Source organism: Haemaphysalis longicornis, unplaced genomic scaffold (genome assembly GCF_048455015.1).
Source record: "Haemaphysalis longicornis isolate Haplotype H1 unplaced genomic scaffold, Haemaphysalis longicornis Haplotype H1 scaffold_3, whole genome shotgun sequence".
NCBI classification, from domain to species: Eukaryota; Metazoa; Arthropoda; class Arachnida; order Ixodida; family Ixodidae; genus Haemaphysalis; species Haemaphysalis longicornis.
In genome coordinates, this window is record NW_027526335.1 from 3,690,668 (window position 1) to 3,717,141 (window position 26,474).

The 26,474-nt window shown below is 46.8% G+C and overlaps 1 protein-coding gene across 5 annotated transcripts in view; it reads right to left on the reverse strand.

Annotated features, from left to right (window-relative positions):
- Nucleotides 1-1,966: 1,966 nt before the first annotated feature.
- Rdl (Resistant to dieldrin) overlaps nucleotides 1,967-26,474 on the reverse strand; it is a 354,036-nt gene continuing 329,528 nt past the window's right edge. The window contains exons 7-11 of one of the 5 annotated variants that reach the window (XM_077702172.1): nucleotides 25,751-26,214; nucleotides 21,212-21,289; nucleotides 19,074-19,187; nucleotides 18,175-18,249; nucleotides 1,967-12,198 (exon numbers count right to left, since the gene is read on the reverse strand). In XM_077702172.1, the coding sequence (XP_077558298.1) occupies nucleotides 11,944-12,198; nucleotides 18,175-18,249; nucleotides 19,074-19,187; nucleotides 21,212-21,289; nucleotides 25,751-26,214 (986 nt within the window). In that variant the 3' untranslated portion in view covers nucleotides 1,967-11,943. The remainder of the gene's footprint in view (nucleotides 12,199-18,174; nucleotides 18,250-19,073; nucleotides 19,188-21,211; nucleotides 21,290-25,750; nucleotides 26,215-26,474) is intronic. The other 4 variants (XM_077702173.1, XM_077702176.1, XM_077702174.1 and 1 more) reach the window with 4 other exon arrangements.

Here is a 26,474-nt window from a genome sequence, read left to right on the forward strand (position 1 = left end):
ATGCACTATGTAAGGGTTTTTTTTTTATTTTATTAATCAGCTAGCGTTTGAACCTTTGGTAATAAACACAGCGAACTTTTTTTTTTTTTTACAAAAGTCTTCCAGGACACCAAGCACTTCTTATGGGTTGTGAAAGCGAAAGCGTTGTATAGTCGAATAAACGATTCAGATGCTTGCTTTCGCCTCGCGTCGTAGAAGGGATTCGTCTTCCTGCCGCTTGGGACGCGTTTGCTTCATCCCCTGCTTCCGCCTGATCACACTTTCGAATGGCTTCGATCTGTCTCCTACGCGTAGTGCCGCTGCTCGTTCGTGCCGTCGGGAGAGTTGGCGATAGCAAATTTTGACGCCGGTTTGTTTACTGCTTGGTTAGGTTCTACTCCGCCTGCAGTTTTCTGGCGTGGACAGTCAGCTTTCGCTACTTACAAGTTAAGTCGCGAGCAACGAACACCTCGCGCCATGGAACGCACCCCCAACACGCGGATTAGGAGCAGTTTTTCGGCTTCATACGGCTTCCGACGTCGATATGGGCGAAGGCGTCGACGTTGCTAAATTGGCCATTTAATACTCCATTTATAGCCTGATGATCAGTGTGAGAAACAAAATAAAAATACTGCAAAGAAAAATACGGCGACATCTGATAGGAAGATTCGCCTAAAACAGCTCACATATAAAGGAGGGTGCATGAGGACGTCTACCTCCGGCCATGTTTTCATCATTCGTAGAGGAGTCACTGTGGTTACATACCAGGGCTTCCCCCCCCTCCCCCCTGGCTGTAATACATTTAAGTTTTTAATTTTCTTTATAAACACAAAACTATGCATTGAACGGCTGTTATGGCTGTATGGCTTTACGGCTGTATGGCGGTTAAGTCCGAAAGGCTGACCACGCGAGTATTGTTGCTTTTTACAGTCAAGGCCTTGTATGTCGTTAAAGCAGGCTCTCTGGATTGGCTTGTTATTAAACTCTAGATCTTGAATTATTGCTACCTGTAACGAAAAACAGTGGGCCAGTATAGCGATAATTTGTTAATCTGCTTCTAGCGAATTTATTGTTGCCGACTATTTAACTGGCTTTGCAAATGCGACTTCTTTCCAACTTTTCGCTTACGTTACGAATAAATGACAAAGTATTTGCTCACTTACCTTGTTCTGCGTCAACACCAAAACTTACCTGCTTGCTGCCAGCATCCCATGAACATCTTAACGCTAAAAATGCCACATATCTTACCCTTGCATAGCAATTTGTCAATGTTTACAAAGGGTGTGTATTCATTGAAGGCTTGTTTTGCCAATGGGGAAAACTTTCCGGCTGTAGTCACAAGTATTCATTTTGTTCATGAGGCTAATAAAACCGCAGCTCGCTTGCCACCCATAGTTATTCTGATGTTGGCAGCCGGTGTTTTCTTTTTAGGCCTTTTTTTCTAGTACAATTTATGATGTACAGAAGGTGTCATTGTGGAGTACTTCGCAGTCAGAGAACTATAAAACTTTTAACTCGCATCCAAAAAAAAAGCGTCCGCGGATCTTTCTTCCCATAAATTGCATGCCGTTTAGTGGTCATAAGGTGCAGATAAGTTTTAAGTAAGAAATCATTCCTCAGGTGCTTCGTGTGCCTTCTATGTGAATGCCCGCGGACGTACTAAGCGGGAATAAATTCAAATATAGGATATTCATAATTCGCTTCATTCATAAGAGTAGAGTATTATCTGAATGTTTTTAAACTCTGCATGGTACTTTTGATCAAAGCTGACAATCAGTGCAGGCACTCTGACTTCCAATTGAGTCGACATTTTGAGGCAAAGAATCTAGCCAAACTACTGTACACTATTGGCCGTGTGTGGTGTGTGTTTGCAAACAAAAAGAGACAGACGGTTATTAGCAGGATTCTATGTATAGTGGTGGCAGCCGCTACTTGGTAGGCAAACTTTTGAAAAACAGTGTACGTAGGAAAGAAGCACTCACCAGGGTGGTTGTTGTGTAATCAGCGTTTTATTTCAGCACTCTCGTATCAAACATATTCGCCTAGAACAGCTTAGTAAAACAAAAGTATTTTCCTACGTAGTAAGAAACTTGAGCCATTGTACGTGTGACAAAGAAGTCTTGTGAAAGTCCGCAATAAAGACCAGTTCTCTAAAAAGTTGTGCGGCAACTTCAAGTGTATCTGAAGGCAGACACCAAAGAGCGTGGCCTGTTGTGTCTCCCAACGAAACGTGAACAAAGCACAATGCTTGAGCCCCGAAAAAAGAACTGTGTCAAAAGGGAGGTAAAAGTGGAAACAGCACTACTCCAGTAACGCGAAAATTCTCGGATGAAATGAACAGGTTAACGCGTCAATGAGCGACGCTTATTGATTCATCACCTACTTCCCCTCCGTCCACATGCTCGCTTTCTGTTCGGTATGTCTTCACTGCAGGCAGGAAGGTCTCGGCGAAGCGCTGTATATGCCGACTATTCGGTTTGCTGTAGGCTATCCTAAACACTACTTCAATACGCAAACCCTTTCAAGTTAACCTAGCAAGCACATGTGCTAGAATCTAGCTTGATCTAGCTTACTTCAACCGGCCAAACCTATGTCGCATGCGCGTCCGAGGAACTCCTGGCCTGCAGTCAAGGTCACACCTCGTCACGGGATCACCACCCGAGGGAAGCTCACAGGTGACACGGCAGGGTTTGTTCGATTGGCAACATGTGGAGGAAACGTAGCCTTTAAATGCGTCTTAATGGTTCACGCGCTGACGTCTCATTTTGCTAAGGAGTAGAAGCTTGAGTTATGAGGCGCACGAAACATGCTATTTTAAGCACCGACTCTTATCTTGTGCTGTGGGTAACTTGTGCTAAAAAGACTAGGTTATATTTGTCTCTCTCGTAATGATCGTGATGCCTCAAATGATGCTCATAAAGTACGCTAAGCCAAAAGGAGAGAGGAGGGTCACTGAATTGTGTGCACAGATCATGACCTACGGAATAGACGCAGGACCGCCGACGCGGTCCTGCGTGTGGAGTCCCCTATCGTGCGGAATACCTTGAAACAGTGAAAAAATGGTAAGGTGAACATCGGTGTAAAGAACTTCGACAGAACGCACTTCAAAGCAAACAAGTTCAGCAAAAACGCGTCTTATTGCCGTATGCTTCACCCATGAGTCACACCATGAAAAGAAACAGAAAACGCAAAAGAGCTGGGCTAGACATCGTCACAGCAAAGATTGCATGCCTCGAGACGGAGAACATTGGTTGAACAAAAGGTGTTGCAGCACGGCGATCCGGTTTCCGACAAACTGAAGGCCAAACAAATGCAGCACCATATCTACAAGTGGCGTGTCACTTAATAGCCAAATAACAATTGCGGCACGCTTTGTAATGACGAAAATCAAATAGCTCAAGTATTCTTCATACTGCACACAAATAACTAATATCTGTAACGTTGATGGGCAGTACATAAACAAAGCAATCAGCACAGTGCGATAACAATGACCGTAGTGCACGAGTGTCTATTCCGTGTTTTTAACGACTGCATTACGCCGGGAAGCACCCAAGGAACAGGTCTGCGTACTCCGTAACCCCGCGAATCGCACATCCTGTGAGGCCAACAGTCACGCCATCATAACACTTAAAATTGTTCTCAGAAGAACGAGAGGCGTCCCCGCATAGGGGCGCTAATACAAAGAAATGCAAAGAGAAACGCAGATGTGAAGCCACTACTAAACCTGGAAGCAAAAGCGTCAACGTACACTGCGCGTAACAAGTGACCACCAAAAACTGGAACCGGCTTTGGCTGTACAACAGCCTGTCGAGTAACTTGTACGTCTCCGCGACTCTCTTCCGATGGGGACAGGCAAACGCAACGCTATACAAAACAGAAAAAGAAAGTCGAACACTTTCCCCAAGGGGCGCAGCCTGGCTACTCGCCTAAGGGAAGGCTACAGCTGCTCCCACCGTGGTTACACAGCGCTACGGGAGGACGAAACTGACACTTGAGTGACCCTCCGCGTGTCCTCCCTTCTGCCTGCACTTGTGCCCACTTTTTTTACCTCCCCCTGCTTTGCTGTTTGTACGAGTCAGAAGAATACAGATGGAACAAGCGAAGCAGTCGGTGACTAGACGAGCACAAATCTGAGCAAATACTTCTGTCGTGGAGAGCGACAACACGCAAACACTGTCACTGACGTTCACGAGATCGGGGCTAGCGACGGGTGGAAGGGGCGGCCGACAAGGCAAGGGACAGCGCAAAAAACTCACGAGACAAAAGCGGCGCGCGCGAGGGAAGGGGGGACCTTATAGTCTGCACGCCTACCTCTATGGCAGCTAAGCCGCCGCGGCATGAGACGGGACAGGGGCATGCTTCGACGGCGACTCTTCTGAGCAGGATTGTTCTCCCCCCTAGAAAAGCCCGACTGGGAAAAGAGAAAAGTCGAATCCCCTCGGATGGCGCGTCAGAGCAGCGAGGGTCTCGTGCCGAAGTCGGCGTTGCCGGCGGGAAGCTGGGTGGTTCGGAAGACGCGAGGACACGGCGGGGCGAGGAGTCCCAGCGTGCGTACCATGCACACCGGTTTATTCTATGTACACGGATGTCTCTTGCGCCCTCATGTGATTCCTAACCTTGACGCCTAGGGAAGTCCCCATGCACTTATAAAAAGGAGCGCTAGGCCTAACACAGTCGTGTGTGATTATATACACGTAGTGTAAGCACTTATGTACACGAAATGGGGAAAAGAAACGGATCTTGTTGTAGTGGCGTGTTTGTTTGTGTGTGTGCAGATATATAGTAATAATATATAACACTTTATTCTCTGTCTTCAGTAGTTGTCTTGCCTCTGATGGCGACGCCTCCGATCGAGGCGACGGGATTGACTGTCTAAAAGCGTCGGTAAAACTGCGTTACGCTTACTGTACTGCTGGCTGGCCTGAACTGAGCTACGCGGTGGTTAAATACGGGAAAACACTTGAGAGCTGTGCAGTGCTCTACAGCCCGTCGAGCTTGTGTTAGTAGAGAGCGTCAGGCGCCACTGCAGTAGAGATTATCCGGAGATGGCGCGACGCGTCGACCTATCAGCGCTGGTGGGCAACGGTCGGGGCATCGCAGCCAAGCAAAGCCGAATCCAAAAGGGGAGCGTCAGAGCTCGACGAACTGCAGAACACCGCCGAGCAGGTCTGCGGCTGCTCCGTTAGAAGCCTCCGCAGCGCAACCCACGGCTGGGCGCGTCCTTGATTTTCGGAGCCCGCAGGTTGCGGGGAGGCCGGCGTGCTCAACGCGGTGTAGCCCGCCTGCGCACACAAATGTGCCGGGGCGTCGTGGGGGCGGCGCAATGCATTTCACGATGTCGCGACTCGATTTGCGTCGCTGCCCGCAGCGCCTCAATCCCGGAAACTGAAAATGTAGTTTTTTTTTTAAACAAACACGACGGAAAGAGAACCAAGGTAGAGCGCCAGAAACAGCCTGGCACTCTGTTGTGGCAAGTGCGACGTTCCGTCGCCAACCAAGTCGACGATATTCGAACGGAAACACGGCGCAACGTTCGAGACTCGGCCCAACGCGTTTAGAACGAAAGCGCCGTTGTCATCGAGAACCACCCACGTGACGTTCCTGTATTGCGCGTTTTTTTTTTTTTTATCTTTTCGCTTGACGAGCTGTTCGGAAAAAGGAAGAGCTATTCAAAAAAACTTTTAGGAGCTCAGTAAAGACGTAGCATACGTTCGTAAAGTTTTATGGGTCTTTTTTCTTTCTTCTTATCTTCTTCTTCTTTTTTTTACTTTACCGGACGGTTTCGTGAAAGATACCAGGGTAAGTATTAGGCAGCGTTTTTTTTTCACTTTTTCTTCATGTGTTGCGGTATGAGGGTATACGAATGACATCGCCTGTTCACCTTGGTAAGCTGTTTCGAACCATCGCTTTCCTGGAGTACTTTTATTTATTTTTTTCTTTGAAGTGCCTAATTGTTCATTTCATTTCGTTGTTCCCGGAGCATTACATATATTGTTTAGATCGCAGCGACTATTGACCACATTTCCGAAAACCGGTTGCAACGGCGTTGCATTTTAATGACAGAAGAGTACTTAACAACCAGATTGATATTGGCAAAAAGGCCTTCGGCAACATCGATAGGTTTTCTGCGCCAGTTTTAGAGTGGCCGTGTCTTCTCAATGCCACTCATGCTGACACTTCGCTGCAATTCTTCTCGCGCGCTGCGGCTTTCGCGTCCAGAGACGGAGTGTCGCACACAAGCGGCCCGAATGCTTTGTGTTGCTGCCGTGCCTGCACATTGTCTCGCCGAAAGGTTGCTCTTTGTCAGTCTTTCGCACTCTTTCTCGCTGTATTGTTGTCAATGTCCTCCTATTGTAATAGCCTTCCAATACTCCTCAGGAGAGCAAGAAAGAGAGCGAGAGAGAGCCATGTACAGCCGAGGACCAAGGAGAGCGCGGGTAGCATGCACACGTTTAACAGATACTCATGTCTACATAAACATTCGCGAAAAATAATTCAGGTACATTGCGCTGGCATATCAGAGGATATCTATATCTATTACATTGGAGTGTGTAAAAGGGCGTTGAAGATCGGCAACAATAACCGGGCCCATAGCGATAACTTTTGATTTTTTGCAAGGAAACTTGGAAAGTAAAAAATAACACGTCTCGTTTTACATCACGAAACAGGTAGGCTTATGCGTAGGGATTGATTTGTTGCTAGAATTGACGAAATAAAAAATTACAGATAAAGACCGGAAGAAAAAAAGTCAACGAAACTGACTTTAAATGGCGTCGGCGAAGAGCTCTCTACAGTTGCGGGTTGTCGCGAACAAAACACGCAGTGCTTAACCGTGCGGGCTTCCGTATCATACCTGTATTACAAAAGTACACAACATAACTGCTTTACTGAGCGCGTTTGCAAGCACTGTGTACGAGAAATTTGAGTACGGGTAGGCGCATCGGCGGGTGCCGATGCAGCCACGTAACACATGCCAACGAAAGGGGGAGCAGGAGGAGGAGGAGGACGAATTTCATCCCAAGTTTGTGTGAAACCAACGTGCCCTGGAACAAGCAAAGGTTAATCAGCTCAGGAAACTACGTGCGACTCACCAGATGGCGTACCTGGGCAACATTGTCAAAATATATCGACATCTTGTATTAGGTTTGAAAAACAAAGCCTTACTGATACTCCTGCTACTCGTGTATACCACACTGTTCGCATAAAAGGAAAAGTTAAAGCCGCAAACCACAGCGGAGAATATCGACTGGCCACGTGGTAGACCAATCCAAAGAAGCTGGATCCGAATCTCAACAAAACATCATCAAATCAAGCTGAAGCTTGTTTTGATCATCAGTTAATGAAGACTACAGCACTCAGTGGGATACATTGAGACGAGTGTTCATACCAGGGATATTTTCCAACATGTCGCCATGTATATTGGCGCGCTGTCTTTTTTTTTTTATTGTTTTCCGGTTATTCACAACACGACGTTGTCGTTAGTAACGATCGTTTCATGAACAAGACGTACATATAGATTGGTCATTCATACGCTCAAACACACAGCTAACAAGGGGACGACTCGCACTCACGACCAAGAGAAGACATGGACACTGAGCTAATCGGAGGCGGGCGCCCCAGCGCACGGAGCTTCGCATTCTTCGTAATCTCTGTCGCGGGCAAACCTTAGACGCTTCGTTGAACCATTGAACCACCAACATGGGACGCAAGACGGCGCGAACTTCGGAAAGTATGACGACGCTACAGAGGGAGGTGTATAGGCTGTGCAAATAAACCTGTCCCATGCGCGTTGTTCGTGTGAAACTAAACTGAACAGCAATGGAAGGAAATATTACAAACACCAACGGCGAGATCGAAGGAGTGGGAATGAGTTTTAACGACCGTCTGTCGAGCTAAATGGAGCGATTGTGTTAGCACTGGTTTTCGCAGTTTGACAAATCTAACTCGGAAACTGTGGTAATATATTCGCTCACCCTTCAGATGTAATCTTGTGCAGAATTTACTGTCTCTTAGGCTAAGACAGGTTCTCTCGAGCCATCAAACAACTGTGGTGCTAATTGGGAGGTGGACTTTTTTTATGTGTTCTAGACTATTAGAAATCGCTTGCGCTTGCGTGACTGGGTGCTCAGTAATTTTTGGCCTAGTGATCTGTGTACTTTTTTCGGTCGTCCGATGTCAGAATTTTATTTTTAGTGCTCGTAAATGACTGTACAAAGTGCGCAAGGCTAAAACCATTACGGAAGCACATTGTAAGGCTTCGAAGATGTTGAAATAAACCTCATAATTCGTAGCAGAGGAGTCGTTAGAATCGACGAAGAGACGAAATGGTTAACAATATAGTATGCCTCTACGACAGCAATGTATTATGTACATGATGAAGAAGTCTTCTTTTTTTTTTTTGGAAACAGTGCGAACACCCAATCTAGATGGTTTAGCAGCTCTAATCTGTCTACTTGACAACGGGAAAGATTCCCTAAGGGAAACAAAACGTATTTCTCTAAGTAGGTTCAGGGGACTCCAAGCGTGCAACGAGCTTGTTTTTTTTTTTTGCCGTACAGCTCTGGTGTGGTACTTCGTCTATAGCCCAAATCTTTGGTGTGTACTTCATCTATAGCCCGTCTGCTCCATGGTGCTTCTGTTGTCAATTGCACGCTGAAAACGTTACCTGGGTGATTAATTCCAGGTAATGATAGAAGAAAAAGAAGTTCTAATATACTCACAATTATCGAAGTTTAAGTGGTCACTTGTATTTAGTACGGCGTACAAGTCACTGCAGGAACTTTCGAATCCAGGAAAAGATCGGCCAAGCGCTACCATCTGAGCAACTGTCCAAAAGGGCTGTCCACATTGACGATGACGCAACAACGATGATGTAAAGGCTGAAGATACGACTCTACTCAGTATGAACGTAAGTGCTTGCGGGTGTGCGCGTGTGTAGGCTCACTTTCGCGACAAGCAACGACCAAGCTACAGCTACGCGGTTCTCGCTTCGGGAAGCGGCTCTTGAACAACGAAGCTGGTTCACTCGAACAGGTCACATTGAGTACGCAAATGGCCTGTCAACGAGGCATTCTTGTGTAAAACACGCTATGAGAGAGCGCAACGCACTCTCTCTCTCTCTCTCTCTCTCTCTACAAGGGACGGCATCTACCCCTACGATTCCCGCTATGGTGCAACGGCACGGGGGCTACCGAGTGGCGCTTAAACTTCGTGCTTTTTATTTCACCACTTAGGTTGGAATATAGATCGATGAAAAAACTATGGTTGCGGGATAGATAAAGTCAAAGCTATCAGTGGTCAAACTTAACTGTTTGGCATCACAGGCGGCAAGATAAAGAAAGGACCATTTAACAAGCACGGTTCCTACTCTCCGTATCACATACACCATCATCCCTCGCCCATCTCTCGTAAGCCTCTCCAACCAGCCTCACGCACGACTGAGGAAAGAAGCGCATAAGTGCGAGGATTACGCCAACGGAGGAGCGCAGAAACAGACTTGATGTCTGCCCGAAACGCGACGCACAGGGAGGACGACCGACGCACACAGTACACACTCGATGTTGTATCGCATAAAGCGTTTATCGTCTTTTTTTTAACTTAAAAAGCCGTCTCGACTGCAAGACGAACCTTTTTATACCCGTGATGGGTTCCGAACAGTGGCGCAAGAGCATTTTACAGAACTCTACATCACAACACCGATAGAATAAGAAGGAAGGACGAAGTTCGGGAATTAAGTACGCAGGACACACCGCGAGAAAAATGCGATTATAAAAGAAATGGAATAGACGACGCGGTGGACAAAAACACTGCATCGCTGAGGATCTGAACAAAGAACGCTACAGCGGACACGGCAGGCAGGGCACAGCTTTCATTCCGATGCGCCTTTTTGGCGCGAATCGGGCCACGATTTGAATGTGAGGCGACTTGCGCGAAGAAAATATCTGTTTTTGCATTCTCGATGTGCTTTTGAAAGAAGTCGAAACTAAATTGCTTAATAAGTAATCACGTCACTGAATTACTCCTCGTGCATGTAAACCATACTGTCGGTAATTGTGGCGCAGTTGTCATCAAAATACAGACCACCCTTTGTTAAGTAAAAAAAAAAAAAAGATTTTTGTTCATTTTTCTTTCTAATCTCAGTGATATCAAACGCCGCAAGCTAGCTGATAGTGTTTTTCGAGTTCACCGCATCCTGCGGGAGAGTTGTTTTATGCAGGGCTTAAATGCGTAAAAGCATCAAACGTTTCGTTTGGAAAGTTAACCTTCCTTAATTTCGAAATAATGCGAAGTTGTTACTCAACATATTTTCTTTCTGTGGCGATCTTTGGCACTGCTCGAATATTTTATTTCTGGCGTAATAAACAGCTGTCTCTCCATCTTCCATCATTGTCTGTGGCGAGCTTTATCGACGAAAGAGCGTAACCAACAGCACCCCTCGTTGTGCGCCTAATGAAACACCACGGGTGAACAGACGTTGTCACTCGTCGAACGAACGACACCGGCAACACCAAAGCGCCGCTTTTTGTTCCGATACAGTGTTGACGCGCGGGAGCACGCTGGGAACGTGAGCTCGCGATCATATCGTACGAGAAATCAAACTTGTTGGTTCAATGCCCTGTTCGTGAGCGGAGCTCTTTCACAGGGCTTTTGTTATTTTCTTTCTCTTTTTCGTTTTGTTCGGGATGAACGCATCGCTCCGCAACTTCGCAGGTTACCCTCGCACAGCGGGGAAAGCGATCGTTCTTCTCGGGTGGTCCTTTCTGGTACGGACTCACCGGTCTCGGCAGTTTCTGCCCCTCGTCTTCCTCTTGAGTGCGAACAAAAGAGAAATAAATGCTGAATGTGACCGTGAATTCGATTTATACAAAACAGCGACGAAAGTGTATACAGGACTACGCGTGCGACTCCGGCTTCCTGAAGCGGGCTCGAAAGCACGCCCTTGAAGCCCTGAGCGACACCATAACCGAGGACAGTCAAAGTAGAGAAAGCAAGTAAATGCGATTCGTACAGACCCAGCCAGCGCCGCCGAGACCCGTCGGTGCTTCCGTGCACAACCTCCCTTGTGAAGCCCTCGTGGACGGACGTGAGATGTTTACCCTCCTCGTAGAGTCACGAAGAAGCATTGTCGAGGAGCTCGCCCTATTGTGCCGACTCGCACTTTAAAGTCGGCGCCGCAAAGTTAAACGAAGGAGCATTTACGCTTTTCCTTGCAGTCTTTGCAAAAACATATTCATGAGCGATATTGTTAGGTCAACTCAAAGTGCCGTGAACATAAATGTTTTGCAACAGCCGAGGGCGTGTTTACATTTTTCTTGCGCTGAACTGGAAACCACACGGTTTTCACGCGAACAACAGGGTTCTGCAATTATCTTTGTGCTAAGTGCGCATCGAAATGTATTTAAGGATGATTGTGCTAGCAATGCACCTTTAGTTTGAACTCCAGAGCTAGTATAAATACGCGGAAATCCATCATGTTCCGTTGAGAAACCCTTTCGCCCGGTCTCATCGCTAAAGTTTAGAAACGAGTCCATCGTCTGGATTGAGCGTCGTGTAGTTTGAACTCGTTTCCTGCGCTTGCAATCCCTCAGTGGGCAACGAGACGGGAGTTCGTCGGTGTGACGAAGTCGCCCAACGCAACCAAGTGCGTGGCTTCGCATTGGCGGCTGTGCACGACGCACGGGGAATGGGAGAAAGCAGCGCGCGCGCCCCTGCCGCGCCGGCTGGGCCCGGGCCCGAGAGCCATCGGAATCGCCACGGGGGGTGGGGTTGTTAACCGTTTTTGTTGCTGTTTTTAGCTTCATATACTGCGACGTTTCGCGGGGAAGATCCGGGCCGTGTGTGTAGTCCCGCCCCTATTGAGAAGGTTGGATGCGGGCCGACCTGTTAGTTCTCATCTCTCGGCGGCGACCGTGCGCGCGCACGCACGCACGCGACAGCGGCGCCGCGAGGCGGGCGGGGCGCGCACTAGTCGTCGCCGACGTCGTCCGGCAGAACGTCGCTGATGTGCAGGTAAATTATCCAGTACATGAGGTTGAAACAGACGAAGCAAACGGGGAACACCACTCGGGAGTACTTGTCGATATCGGAAGGGCTGACGCCAAATAATTTGTTGGGGTTCTTGCAAAACGCTGCCTCGATGTCCGGCGCGCCGTTGACGGTGTTCTCCAGAGTCGAGGATTTGCTGAATCCTTTGGGGTCAACCATTTTGAGACGTACTTCCTGCGGTGAGGGCCGACCCCCCGGGTGGGAAGCAACGAATAAAGGGTGCCGGAAGGGTGGGGGGAACGAACGAAAGCGAATTGAAGGGTAAATGCGGGATACAAACAAACAAACGTTCATAACGCAAGTTTAATGGGGATAAAGTGAGGTTAAAAATGAGGGATGAAGGGAAAAAGTTACGGAGATGGGTATTGGGGAGAAGTAGAAAACCAGAGTTAGTACAAGCATAAGCGAAGGACACGAAAGCGTTACACGAAAGTCAGTGCAGGCAGAGTATTAAATCAAGTGGCTGTGATAATGAACCTTTTTGATTTTAGTTAAAAGCCCATAAACAGTGTGATTTGATGGGCGCATTTAGTGTTGCATATACACTATTGTCGAGCATCAAATACTTTTTACGATAAACTGCGGCGTGCAGCGTCATATTTGCAATTAAAGCTCTTGTTACTTGGCTTTTAAAATACCTACTTTTGAACATGCCTCCCTCAGTGGTGTTTATAAAAAAATTCAAGCAGAATTAAAATAGTTTAACATAGTTTGAAATTTTTTTTTCACCTCGCTTGAAAGTTCTATTGGTGCATTGTATTATCGGGGTATCGTACATTGCTTAAGTACCAAAAAATCCATAATGTTTTCTTCCTTGCATATGACTACGAAAGGTTGGAAGGGCAAATCAAGTACCTGTACTGAAGAACAATTCGGTATCGCTGGTAAAAATCTCACCGAAGCCGGGGGAAATGTTCGAAAAACAATGTCCTAATATGTACAGATTGCACTGTAAGCCAGCAGCATAGTGCAGCAAAGCGAACATCATATAGAGACCTTGCGCAGACATGCGGCGGGAAAAGCGTGTGTGGAGAAGCCAGTATTGAAATAGTAGTACTTGGGTCCCCCTCAGTTCTAGCAACAAGCGTCGAATGCGGCTGAAAGCAGTAGCCAGAAAGCGTTTAGCGCCATTGAAGAACTGCGCTTGTAGTTACATGGTTACTGGAACCAAACCCCCGTTGCTAGTATCGACGGTAAGGGGCTCAAGTGTTTTGCGCCAGCTTAACCCCTGTATCAGTTCAAGAGAAGCCATGAAATATAAGGTACCCTCCAAACCATGTGAGTAGGCATAATTTAGACTCTATTCTCTTGCTTTTGCATCGGATAGCTAGCAAAATTTATGCAGGCCCTTTATCAAATGACATAAATAACGAATGTGTCTATACTCGTAGCTCTGTTTTGTAGCACACAGTACATAAATATCTGCAAACCTCCAGCGTCAGATCTGCCTTTTATCTTAGAAGAACAAAATTTGTTCTGATGTTTTTTTTTTTGTGTGAAGAACTTGCGTAGAGGGAACCCACAATGACCACGAAAGAAGAGAACTGAAAAAAAAAATATAGGCGAGACGACGGTGTTTCCCAGCGCGCGTTGATGTCCGGCGGTGGGCCGCAATTTCGAGCAGCTCGGTGTTTGGTTTCATCTAAAACATGTGGAAAACACGATCCCCGAAAACCCCAGCCGCCTTCTTTTCCTGCCTCTCGTGTTCTCCCAATCACATCTGACGTTGGCGCGAAATACGAGATGGGAGTGGCGAATGAAGATGCCCGGGGAAACAACAAAGCGCACCCTAATCATGCATGCGCATTCGTTTTCCCCGGTACGCCGTGCTTGTTTTGCCGCATCAACGACTGCTCCGTTCGCGTGGATACGCAACACGCACCTCCGGAAATTCGTTTGTTGTCCGCCGACTCTTTCTTTCGAAACATCGCGTCAGCCTAGCTATTCTCGAATTCATGAGCTCCACAATTTAGCGAGCCGACGCGATGCAATTTGACGCGACGTGCTCTCTAAGCGTGAGAGAGGAAAGAAAAGGAGAAAAAACGTAGCGAGCAACTCGCTCGTAGAAAGCGAATTCCTTTGTTTGCGCCACCGAAGCATTTCCATTCCAGCATTCACGTGGGGCACCTACGCGTATTTCTTTGGCAGGGGTACGTGTCACAGTTTTATTTCTGGGTGCGGGCGTTTCAGCTTCCTTCTGCAAGGTTATCACATTGTGCTGGTCGGAGCGATACCAGGATGCAGGAAAGAAGAGTCATCTGTGTTTCGTGTTACGAGATTTTTCGTTTCGTAGCGACTCAATGAAAATCTTGCTTACATCTCTTCATTGCTCCAAGGCTGCACAACCGGTTTCTAACTTTCGTTGAGCGCCTGTTTACACATTTTGGTCTTTGTGCCGAAGGCCGCAACAAAGTATGTATCAAAGTGGATGCAGAACTGGTAGGTGCGGTTGAATTTGTCTAAGAGAACAAGAACGGAAAACGGTCTTTTGTTACACCGCTCTCCGCTCTCCCGATTCTTGATAAGATTACAATCTGAAATCAATTACGAGTTCTTGATGAATCCATTCTGGGCTTTTGAAACTCTCCCACGAATCGTGCATCACACCTAATGCGTTTTTGATGTCGAGAAGCTAGGTCATATATTTTTCTTTCTTTTCCATAACTGCAGCATAGAGCGACCTGGAAAGGCTGACCGATTTAGGGCACCTGCACACTTTCCGAGTGCTAACCACGTGCACGGTTCAATGCGCACCATCACCACCGAACAACTACGCAATAATCCTCTTTATTCCACAGCAGCATTTCATAAGAGACCAGCTGGTGCGTAAATGAAGAAAATGAGCTTTATCGTTTTTCTTGCTTCGTATTGTACCCTCTTTATCGTGCACGAAACGTATTTCACTCCTACATACGAAACAGGTCCCATAATGAGCGTTCCTAGTTGCATTCGCAGTGCCAACAGCGAGGGGCCAGTGAACCGCTGCAGTTCCCTCCCTCGATGCACCGTGCTTGGCCTGAGTGACGAAAGTCGGCTCGAGAAATCCGGCTCCAGAGAAGCACAATCCGGCTCATTCCTAAGCCCAGAGCGGCGGCACCTCGGCTGCTGTCCGCTGCTTTCTCCATAAGAGTCGGATGTACGTCTCCTCCCACTGGTGGCTTATCGCCACGGAGTAAGGCACTCCAATCTGACAGCGACGACGCTCTTTGCCGGAGGGATTCGAGCATCCAATTAGGGGAATGAAAAAAAGGAGCCCCCGGCCATGGCGGGCGTCTTTTCGCGCGCGCTAATCCTATTACAAGGAGGCTCTGCCATCGAGTACTTTTGAGACCTAAAACGAAGCCAAAGGAAACGACTTTCCCGCCAGATAGAGCATATCATTCTTGTTTTAAAATTACTATTCAGCGGAAGAAATTTCTGCAAGTGATGCGGCGCTTTAACATGTGTTCGAGAGTTTAAAAAGCACCTCGAAGGCATGTCCAGACACTCCTAACGCTTTCGAATATTTTGTCTCGTTGGTAACTAAGGAACACTGACTAGAAGTTTCGAGGAATGTTCTCAAAATCTTCTGCATTGCTTTTCTATAGATGTCTAGGAAACGGGCACTAGTATTACCGCCTACGCAATGATAATGTTAGAAGTGCATATCTTGCACACGAGACACCCAGCAGTGCTGGTTTCCTGAACTAAAACCTCAACTTAATTTAGAATCCGACTCGAGTTCGTTTAGAAAACCGTTTAAAATTCTTTAGATGTATAAAGGTGATGTAGAATTTTTTTTTTTTGTTGTAGGAACCGCTCAATCGCCCCCGTTATCCTCAAAGTGTGCACCTTTCTTCCTATCAAAATTATATGTTTTGTTTTACAAAGTATCGGACTCAAACATTTCTGAGGTGAATAATTCTTCTCGTAGCAATAAAAGTATTTCTAGCGGTTCGTATCACCACCTAAGCCAAAGCGCCCTTCGAAATGCTATCAAAGATTCAGGGTTTCGAGCATTACACAACCACAAAACATTTTTGTTTCGATTTTCGTAATAAACTAAATGCCTCAGTGTTCTCAACGCATGATCTTTTGATCCTACTAGTCCTAAAACTATTAGAATTACTTCGTCTGTGTAAGTAAACAAAGAGGAAAAGGGAGACGGTTGTTTAAAATTAGGTGACAATCGATGAACAATCTTTTTGCAGGTGAGTCATGAGATAAAAAATTTGCGCAGCTTGCACTACTGGTGCAAGCCTGGAGAAACAGCAGAGCTGGCCGCCCCGCCGCGTTCGTCGCAGAGCCCGGCTGTCGCACATCACGCGGATTTTTCGAACTTGCCGCTCAAAGTCCTCCATGACTGGCAGGCCCGGATCGTTCTGCCCGCAGGCTTTCCCATCTCTCCCAAAGTGCACCGTGTTAGCCCGCACTGGAGCCCGCGGCAGAAGGCTTCGCGAACTCGACGTCTGTGCTCCATGCTTAAGGCCCGAACGCACGTGATCTGGCGAGGAGGACAGCACGCGAGAGACCACGCCACGAAGGCTCGCAGGTCGAGCTGGCCGACACCTGGCGCTCCTCACGAGGCGAACGCTACTCACCTGCGCGCGGCTGGCGTGTGCTTTCTGGTAACGCTCCACGGCGGAACGAAAAGCTTAAACGGCTGTGCTGTTAAAAGTGTTTTTAAGCGAAAGCGTCTCGACTGCATGAGGCAGGAGAAAACGCCGTGCAAATCGGTCACCTGGTTTGGCGCTATGAGGATTCACTGTTATGTGTTTTTTGTTTTATTTTACTAGGCTGTTTGCGGTGTCATAAGCCCAATTTGGATTTTCGGACGAAACTTCTGAATACAGCCTTTTCTCTTCACATCGACAAAGAACCAAAGTACAGTATCACAAGGAAGAATTCTTCCTTTCCAGCCCGTTTCGGCCAGTGAAGCGTGCACCACTGTAAGAACGGTAGCATTCGGGCAAAACCATCCTGCACAAAAACTGCGGTAAATAACATTGGTCGCTCGCATTAGCACGAGGGCCTGCTGAACGCATCGTTTTGGTAATGTTGTACGCTTTGGCGCTTGTGTTGGTCGTATGTCATCTGTCGAGTACGCGTTGCGCTGCGCATAATTTTCTCGCTATATTTTATCTAGAGCGCCCGTTCGCTTGTATTTAGAAAAAGGTATAAGGTAGATGCTGAAGTCATTATGCTAGATAGAGCTTTTGCGTTAATCGAAAATACGCTGCGATGGGCTACGTTTCTAAATGCAGTGCTGGAAAGGATTAGTGTACAGTAAATGTTGCCAGGCATGGACCTCAAAACCGTTCTTTTTTTGCCTTAAGTCCAAGACATCGTGTATAATTAGGGCGTACACTTGTATCTAGAGGTCTCCGAATTTGGTTCATGGGCGGGTAGTTGTAAAAGGTATGCACACTTGGCTCTTACTTGCGCTCGCTCAAAAACTTCACCACTTATCGTTTTCGCTGATGCTTGTGCACTTCCCTTTTTCTTCATTCAGCATTTTCTGTTTCGTCATGAGGCACAGCTGTTCTGGGCTAAAGCCTGCTTTAAAAATCCTCCTTTTCCACAGCCTTATGTTTTATACTCATTCTCCTCAGCTTTTTCAACCTACGTTCAAGCTACCGGGTCTTTTTTGTAGACTAAATGAGATGCTTCTCTGCACCCCAAGAATCTAAATGTCAATCAGCTGCCTGTAGCCAAATTTTCGTCATTATCATACAACCGCCCTCAGCAGCCTACACTTTAAGGCTCGCCAAAAGCCGCGTTTAAGTATTCTGGCAAGGTCATTCTGCCACATTTAGAAAAAGTGTCGCTTTGCAGTGCATTTTATCGGTGCGGCATAGTAGAAAAAGCATGTATTGTACCTCAAACTAATTATTAAAAGCCTTCATTAGCTATATCCGACAACTCGGTGTAAAAATTAGCCCGAAACCAAATGTTCAATCAATTCGTAGGTACGAGAATTTTCTCCGGTTTTGAATACTGCGCTAGAGCTAGGGACTGACATGGGGTTGGCAGGGGAGAAAAAGCTTGAGCGGTGCGTGCGACACAGGCAGTGTGGTGTTAAAGCAAGTGCAGCGAAGTGCGTCGGCGGCGTCAGCCAATCTTGTCAAGCAGATGTGCTTCTGGCTTGAAACTGTCAGTAGAAGTTCTTACGTGGCACCCGGTTAAGTGGCAGTTCCTGTTTGGCATAACCACCATAGTCCTGTAGGGCTCCCTGAGTTTGTGGTTCTACGTATAATGTAAGACAAAAACAAAGAAGAGAGCATTTTGCTCCCGTCGGAATGTGAAAGCTCCCCAGCTTTCCCCTTGACATTTCTGGACGAGTATTGTGCTGCTAAAAAACGTCACTTCTCAAAGTCATCGTTACGTTTCCGTTGTTGTACAACTGCAACAGACCTTATCACACTAAAATTCCAACGATCGTGAATGAAAATGAATATCGAAAGGTGTCTTTAAAACTGAAGCCGCGTATCGTTGCTAAAGTTTCGAGCACCCATTTTCGAGGGCCTTCGTCATGGTAAAGATCAGCGCTTCCTCCTCGCTTTGTACTCTTGTCCCTTTCAAGCTGACCAAATTTTACGTTCCCAACAACAGCGTGCAGCAATGGCTCAAATTTGTCAAAACATGCCGGAATGCGTTCCAGAACTCCCCCCAAAATTATAATTACCTTGAAGCTCCAGATATTTCACAATTAGGAGTAAATTTTATCATTGACCCCAAACTTCTAACCCCAATTCTCGCTTGTAAAACCAGAAATGGCATAACGGTATTCATTTATTCCGCTTCATCTGTCGGAACGAGCCATCAGTATGGAACCAGCTCAAAGGAACGAGGGTCAAACGCTGGGGCGTAACTTTTGCGAGCCCTTTTGCGAGCGAGCTCTAGGCAGAGTGTGCCTTTTTCGTGGAAGAGATGTTAAAAAGGCTAAGTGACTGAAAGTATTTCAAGGTTATGAAAAACAAAAAGCTTTGCGGTTGACTAAATAGGGAAGACGAAGGAATCGCTGGCTGTTCAACAATATAGCGCAGTGGGAAGAGACAGGTTCATCTTACCATAGGTATTCCTGGTGGAGGAGCCTGTTGTTGGGTTTGTGTTGCGACCGCAGCGGGGCAGACCTGACATGAGCCCTGGAGGCCAGGACAACATTGGTCTGCGGCTCTGCGACCCTGAAAACGCGCATAACGCGAACAGTTGACGCCACTAATCCCTAGCAAGGACAACGAACGGGACTAGTTCACGCATGGGCATAACATTTAAATGCATCAAAATTGTCTCGTGCACAAACGCGTGCACGAGAGTCTCGCATCCGCTCCATGAATCGCGGAATCGATAAGGACATAAAGGGAGGCGATTAGTTTGTTCACCAGACCACCCGGATATTTTTTTAACATGGAGTACTAGTTAGAAAAATAATGCCGCGGACACAAAAAGTGCAGATTAAAAAGCCATAAGCTTGAAGCAAAAAAGCGCGGAAAGCTTTTCCCCTATAAAGCCGGAAGGCGGGACGGAAATGGTGGAGCTGGACACAACGGCGAGAGTTCGAAATTGCGGCAGTTCTGCTAGGAGAGGGAACGAAAAAGTCACACGTACAGGCAGAGAATTCTTCGTCACGTTCTTAGCAGCCGTGTGAATGAGCCAACGGAGTCTTGTTCTTTTTGCACCGGCAGTGTAAGCGCGATTCCAGGCAAAAAACTCTCGCATGGAGGGGCGGGGATGAGTGCCGTTGTTGTCCCCGTGTTCCCTCATTGTGGGTAATGCGACATTGTTAAATTAGGCACATTCAACGTTTACACTGCGCTGGCAGTGACGAAACTGCAGCGAAGGAGGCGAACTGTGACTTTTCGCGTTTTTCGAGTGCCACAGTGAAGCCGGAAGTGACTGGTAAAGAGGTTTCGTGTTCTATTTACATCCAAGCATGTATCTTATGCACTGATAATCCCCAGAAGCAACACCTGATGCATTATATACCGATTCTGTGCTTTTGGTAGATGAAAATATGCGGCTACTGCTTACATTGTGCGCACTAAAATGATTACCAAGAACTGCCTGCAATTTATAACGCGCGTCAGAGGCCACTGAACTCCATCGCAGTGATATCAACTGAGATTTCCCACATTTTCTATCTCAGTATTTTACTACACTTCACTGTTTTGTTTAACACCTAGCATGCGCGTTATGGTAGGCTTCGTGGTTCCGATTGTTTTTCTTTTTCGTGTCGATTACAATATGTCCTTTCAAAAGCCTTGTGTAATCTTGCTATCTAACTATTCTGAACGTGCCTTGCATTGGCCATATACCCAGACGGTGTTGAAAGCTAGGAAGCGGCACGCAGTGCTTGCACAGCGTATGCCGACTAATCAGAACTATGGGACTATTTTGAGGCGCGGGTGGCATTTTCTCTGGTATACGGGAACAGATCAGCGTGGGAAGCCCATATTTTCGCGAACGTGTCATTTAAAGGGACTCTGCAACAGTTCCTATGAACGCTTCCACTCTTTCCTTCGCGTCTGGAAGCATTGTAAAAGCTATAGTCATGAGCAGCACGGAGCGACACTGCGTGATTTGCTCGTCGCAGCAAACTACCCGCCTTCCGTTTCTGCTTTGCTTTTGTGACTTTACTTTTAAAGTGGCTATCGAATGCGTTCACCGCCGCGATTGAAAGAAAGCCGATTAACAGCCGCTTCATCTCTGTAATATTTCAGTGGCCGAAGAACGTCAAGAACGGGAAATAGAGAAAAATCTCCTGAGCAAGTTTCTAAGTTATCTGATGGGCATAGAGCAGTGATTTTTTGGGAGAGGTAGTTTGCGACCCCCTAATCTAAGTACTGGATGTGTTGGTTGACTACGCTCTGGAAGCATTTAAGATTTCGAAAAAGGTTGAAACAAGTGTTTCAGGGTCCCTTTAAAGTAAGCTGAACCGGCGCCGTAGCTAAACCTCCCCTGGCGTCTAAACCACAACAGTAGCTCCCCACAAAGAAAGGAACCCGCCGAGTAGTTAACTGCTGCTTTGAAGCTTCCCTCCTGAACCATTCTTCGGTCAAATATCACAAGTATCACAAGACGGCATGATGACCTCACATTCCGTCGCGCGGAATGTGAGGTCAACTCGTGCAACTCGTGCTCACAGCCGACGACGTTTTCGCGGTGTCGCTATCCCGGCGGCGGACAGCCGTAATTAGCGGAGACTCACCATGGTAAATCCGGTTGGTGGTGCTTCCCTCGGTTGTCCTTGGGATGCCACCGCAGCAGGACAAACTTGACAGGAACCCTGGGAAGCCGGGGGTGGCACCCACAAGGATCGCACCGCGCACCCACCCCGCGCGCCCACCCGACGCTCACCGCACGCCTTCCTCTGCACCGCCCGCCGCGCCCGCCTTCTTCGGGTGCTTGTCTCTTCAGGGTTCGTGATCCTCGAGGCAGGAAAATTTGAACCCGCGTTGCTTGACAGCCTCACCTGTCTGTAGTCGCGCAACTCACACCTGACAACGCCATTAGGATGTGTCGTTTAAGTTTTGGTGTGCCTTGAGCGTTCCCTCGAGAGCGGTGTACTCTAGGAGGCCCTCTTAAAGAAAGAACACTATTGTTCTGCATACTCACCGCTGTCTCTCATCTTTTCTTCGGAAGACATTCAGACAGCAAATACAGTTCTCTAAAGGATTCTCAAAAAGGCAATCACAAATGCCTGATGAGGTGTCAGCCCCTTACCACTTTTAGTTTACCAGCGTTTTAGTCGAGGCCTCACACCGTTCAGCTGGCTCGAACATCGATTAATTGTGTCGAGGTGGTCCTGCATTTTATTATCATTTTAATTCCATTTAATGCGAGCGATAGATTGTTACAGAATGTTCTTGCTTTCCAACATGTATCTTTTACACGAAAAATTTCACAACACAAACTGCCACCTTCAGCTGTACTACTATGTTTTAACAACTTACATCGCGTTATGCCGGCTCCCTGTGGGTAAAGTTTTCTTATCAAATTACATAGACATAACAAAGCCTGACTAACAGCGTTCTGCTTGCAGCGATAGTTCATTTTAGCAAAACGAGTGCCTCTGACGCAGCATTCCGAAATATCATTACTTGAAGATCCTGTTGTAAGATGAAAAAGAGAAATTTCTTGGCCCGGAAAGGTAAAATAATTGCCACTACTTTACCTCTTCCAAGAGCCATGAAGACAGCCTGCCAGTTTCCGTCGTTCAAAAGACAGGGTATATCATACACAGGCCTAATTTCGTTAGCCGGGAATCAGTGTTTCGCCATCTCTCAGTGGTTTGCGAATAAAGCGGCATACTAAATTTGCAGATTGTTCCACCGTAATGTCTCACAATTGAGTCAACATAAAAAAGTGAGTCGTCACATCACTGGCTTGGCGTGAAACGACTCATTGCAGTAGTAGCGGCAAGTTGCGCTGTCAGATCGTACACCTAACGAAAGCTCATAGGCACTTTGCTTGTGCAAAGTTCTTGCATTGGACAATGAAGCCCTCGTTTAGCAGATCATTTGGCTACGATTTGGCAACTCGGACAGGACAGTCGTAAAGAGCGTGCGATCTTTCAAAAGCGAAATCGCCGCGTTGCTGGAGAAACCGCTCCGTCGGAGATGGCGCCACACCTACCGGGCTAACTGGCTTATTGTTTCTGGTTAATTCGCGTAGCGCAGCCATTTCTAATTACCGCAACGCTAGAAAAAAGCGCTTGATTAAATTTCAGTCGTTCAATATTTTTCAAGTCATAATAGGTCATTATTTGCAGTTTATTTTCTAGGTGTTATGGAACGCTTCCAATTAAACGTCCCAGGTCGTCTACATGAGAGTGACTGGTTAATCACTAACGTTTATTTCGTTTTCTTGACCATATAGGCAGTTTGACTAAATTAGGATTGCGATAAAATGATATTCTTAGCAAAGAATCGATCTTTCGAATGGAGATAAATTGTAGGCTGTATTCATGGTGGCTTAATGCATTTTCTTTCTGAGGCACGTATTTCTAACAAGCAACAAAGACAGTCTCCGAGGCCATATATTTATAGTGACTCTTGTACTGTCCCTCTCTCTATCATAGTATATATATATAGAAATATATATAGTCAACTTGCCTTTGCATTTCTTAGAATGGCACTTTTTTTTTCTCCTTTCGATTGCTTCTGTTTTGGTTCAATGTAAATTCCAATTGATATTTTGTAAACGCGAAACGCGAAAAACAGGCTTGCGATCAAATATTCACCTACCCAGTTAACATGCAGCGCCATCACGCAATAATTGTTTTCCAATTAGTGGAATCAATGCCTAGCATCGCTCGTATGCTTGCGCAAATCCGAACGCCAATAATAATAAGCACCCGCAAATTTAGCGTTCGCATCCACCAAGGAAGGCGTTCGGGATGCGCCAAGCAATAACAAAAGCATGATGTCTTTCTTCACTGCCAGGCTGCAGGGAACGCGTATCTGCGGCGAGGACACAAATGCGCTCTCGACGGCGGGCTGGCAGCGTTGGCGGCGTTCTTGGGGTTGCGGAAAAGCCTTACAAAGGCTGAAGCATAAGCCCTATTGCCGGAGCGGACCGATTGCTGCCAGCTTCGTACCAGGCAAGCGAGAAAGAAAAAAGCAGTGGTGTAAGAGGATAAGAAGGAAGATCAACAGTTGGCGCTGCCTTTGGTACACCGCGGTGTGCATTCAGAAACAAGTATGCGCAGCGACAAAGAAAAGGCGGGTGGTGTGACATTCCCGATTGCCCCGAGCGGATGAGAAAAAGCAGGTAGGGAAAGCGAGATCGAAAGGTGTACTGCGTGGCGGTGCAGAGGATTGCGTGAGCAGTGTCGGAGGCTGCGGACAATGCGTCGACAGCAGTGGCAGAAACAAGACAGACGCGTAGAAGAAGCTAGAGAGTTATGTAGCTATGAATAGGCACACAAAACAGTAATATATTAACAAAGAAGCTTCACTAGGCGCTCTGTTGGCGCTTCAGGTTTTCATTCGTGAAGAGCATGTCCACGGGACAATCTGGGATAACGCCGAGGCAGCGAAACCTCCGGAGGTAAGAACGTTATTTACGCGGCATAGGAAGCCAGCCCACTGCGAGGAACGAATAAGATGGGACAAAGAGGCAAAGTACCAGGTAGCATTTTGCAATGTGTGCAAACAAAAAGAGCTTGCATCGTAAGTGCCACTTGAGTACCTGCTGCTGTTTTGTGTGAAAGGGACAGCAAGCAGCTCCGAATAACTAAAGCCCGAAATTTAAGTTCAAGAAATTCATGAAGCGGCGCTTTCGGCCCGATTCATGAAGCATGAAGCAACATTCCGATGTTTGTTTACTCCTTAAATTAAATACACGGAGTATCGGTGTATTTAATTTTTTATCGGTGTATTTATCGGTGTAACTCCTGGACTCACTTTTTTCTGTCAAACGGGCTGTCCAACGCTGCGATAATTATCTTTATTTTTAGAAGACTAAGACTACGCGTAAGTGAACCGTTTAAAACACTGTATTGCTTTAGTACACACAGAGCACCTTTAATGAGCTGCCTTCGCTTCAACTGTCTTCATTTTCTTACAAAGAGTGACAATACGCTCTCACAAAAAGAAAGAAAAGTGAGAAAGGGAAAGCATAGAAGAGAAAAGGTTCCCACCCCAGCAAAGACGTCCGTTATCGTGCAGAAAAGCCTATGGTGAGGCGCCGTGCAAATTAAATATTATCCTCTTACCATGACAGGTGTGCCGTTTGCGAAGCGAGTGAAGATAATAGTAAAACAATATAAACCAAAATAGTAAATTCCTCTATAAGGCATATGCATTATTGCTCGGAGAGGAGTATACCATTCTTGCAGCGAAAAAGAATAAAAGAACATCGTGGTTTGAGGTGAGCCAGCTAATCTAATCGACTGCACTTTGGAAAAAGCGTGCAGCACGCAGTGATCCATTGTGAACGTGAGAGCTGTGCGGTATGTGACACATTGACGCCGTGATATTATTTTGTTTGAGTGCGATTTTGAGACATAACTCAGGACGACGTTATTACGAGAGATAGCACAACGTAAATGGACACAACTCAACTCTCAATCAAATTTCAGAAAAATGAAACAAACAGTAAAATATTCTGTAAAGTATCCCCGAGGGATGAAACAGAAGCTATAATAATACCTTTGACTAATACTACGGCTTAGCCGCCATAATTCACAACTGAAGCAAAACATTCGCGCATGCTTGAAACACAAAATTGTTTCTGGTGAGCAAAAGAACAAAAGAAGTTGAGTTCGGTCAATATCTTTTAAGCTGTCGTGTTGACACAGCAGAAAAAGGGCTATAACAAAACAGACACAAACCCAACTTTGTGGCCGGTAAGCAGTTAAGACAAAAAGAAGCTGATTTAGGTCAAGATGCTTTGAGCTTAACAGCAGAAAAGAACTCCTTACAAAGGACAGAAATACCTATCTAGTGTGTAGATCAGTTATTTCACAGAGTCATCCCACGGTTAGAAGCGAGCTAAAGAAGCGCAGATGACGTGTAATAACGCCGACCGAAGCTAACTGACTCACTCATCCACGACTGCTCTGTACTGCGCAAGATTTCAAGCTTGAGTAGGCAAACTAAATCCGTACAAAAATGGGAAAAAAATATGACGCGCAAACAGTGTCGCATTAGCGACCGTAGGTAACAAAGAAGAAGAGGTATGCAAGACCGAAAAAACAGAAACAGAGAAGGGGAGAGAGAAGGAGGAGAAGGTTTTCACTTACGACCGTCTTGACAATGGATACTTCAGGACTGGCTAGCAATGGCTCAGAGCTTGGCTCGTTGGAGGAAGCGGCGGCGGCGGCGCATCTCTGCCTGTGCTGCTCCGCGAGTTTTGCCAGCTGCTGACAGCGGGTTTTCCTCATGGTGATTCTCTTGCCGAGATATCCTACCGTGGCGTATTCCAGAAGCGCGGTAAACACCATTACGAAACACGTGCCCAGGTAGACGTCGATACTCTTGACGTAGGATATTTTGGGCAGCGCTGCGTTGGTACTGGACATAAGTGTTGTCATCGTGAGCACGGTGGTGACGCCGAGCGCGACGCGAGCTGGACTAGCGTTACGGTGGAGCCAAAAGGAGACCCAGGAAATAACCACGATCAATCCGGCCGGAATGTAGATCTGGATCAGGTAGTAGCCCATGGAGCGGGCGAACCGTATTTCACAAACCAGGCGGGAGTAGTTTCCTGAATAGGGAAGACAGGCGCGCCGCAGCAACAAGAAGCGCGCTTTCAGTGGGGCTGTTCCGCGCGCGCGGCAACGTCGTCTCTGCGCGCGCAACAAGCACTTCTACTGCACCAATCACGATCCTCCCCAAGCGTGGCGAATGCTGTCTCCCGCCTTTTTAGAACTTCACTACAGGCGGGAGAAGTGTCCGATTCGACGTCTCTAACACTCCCTATTCAGATTTTGTGCTAGTTGTATTGATGAAATGGCACTACGCGCC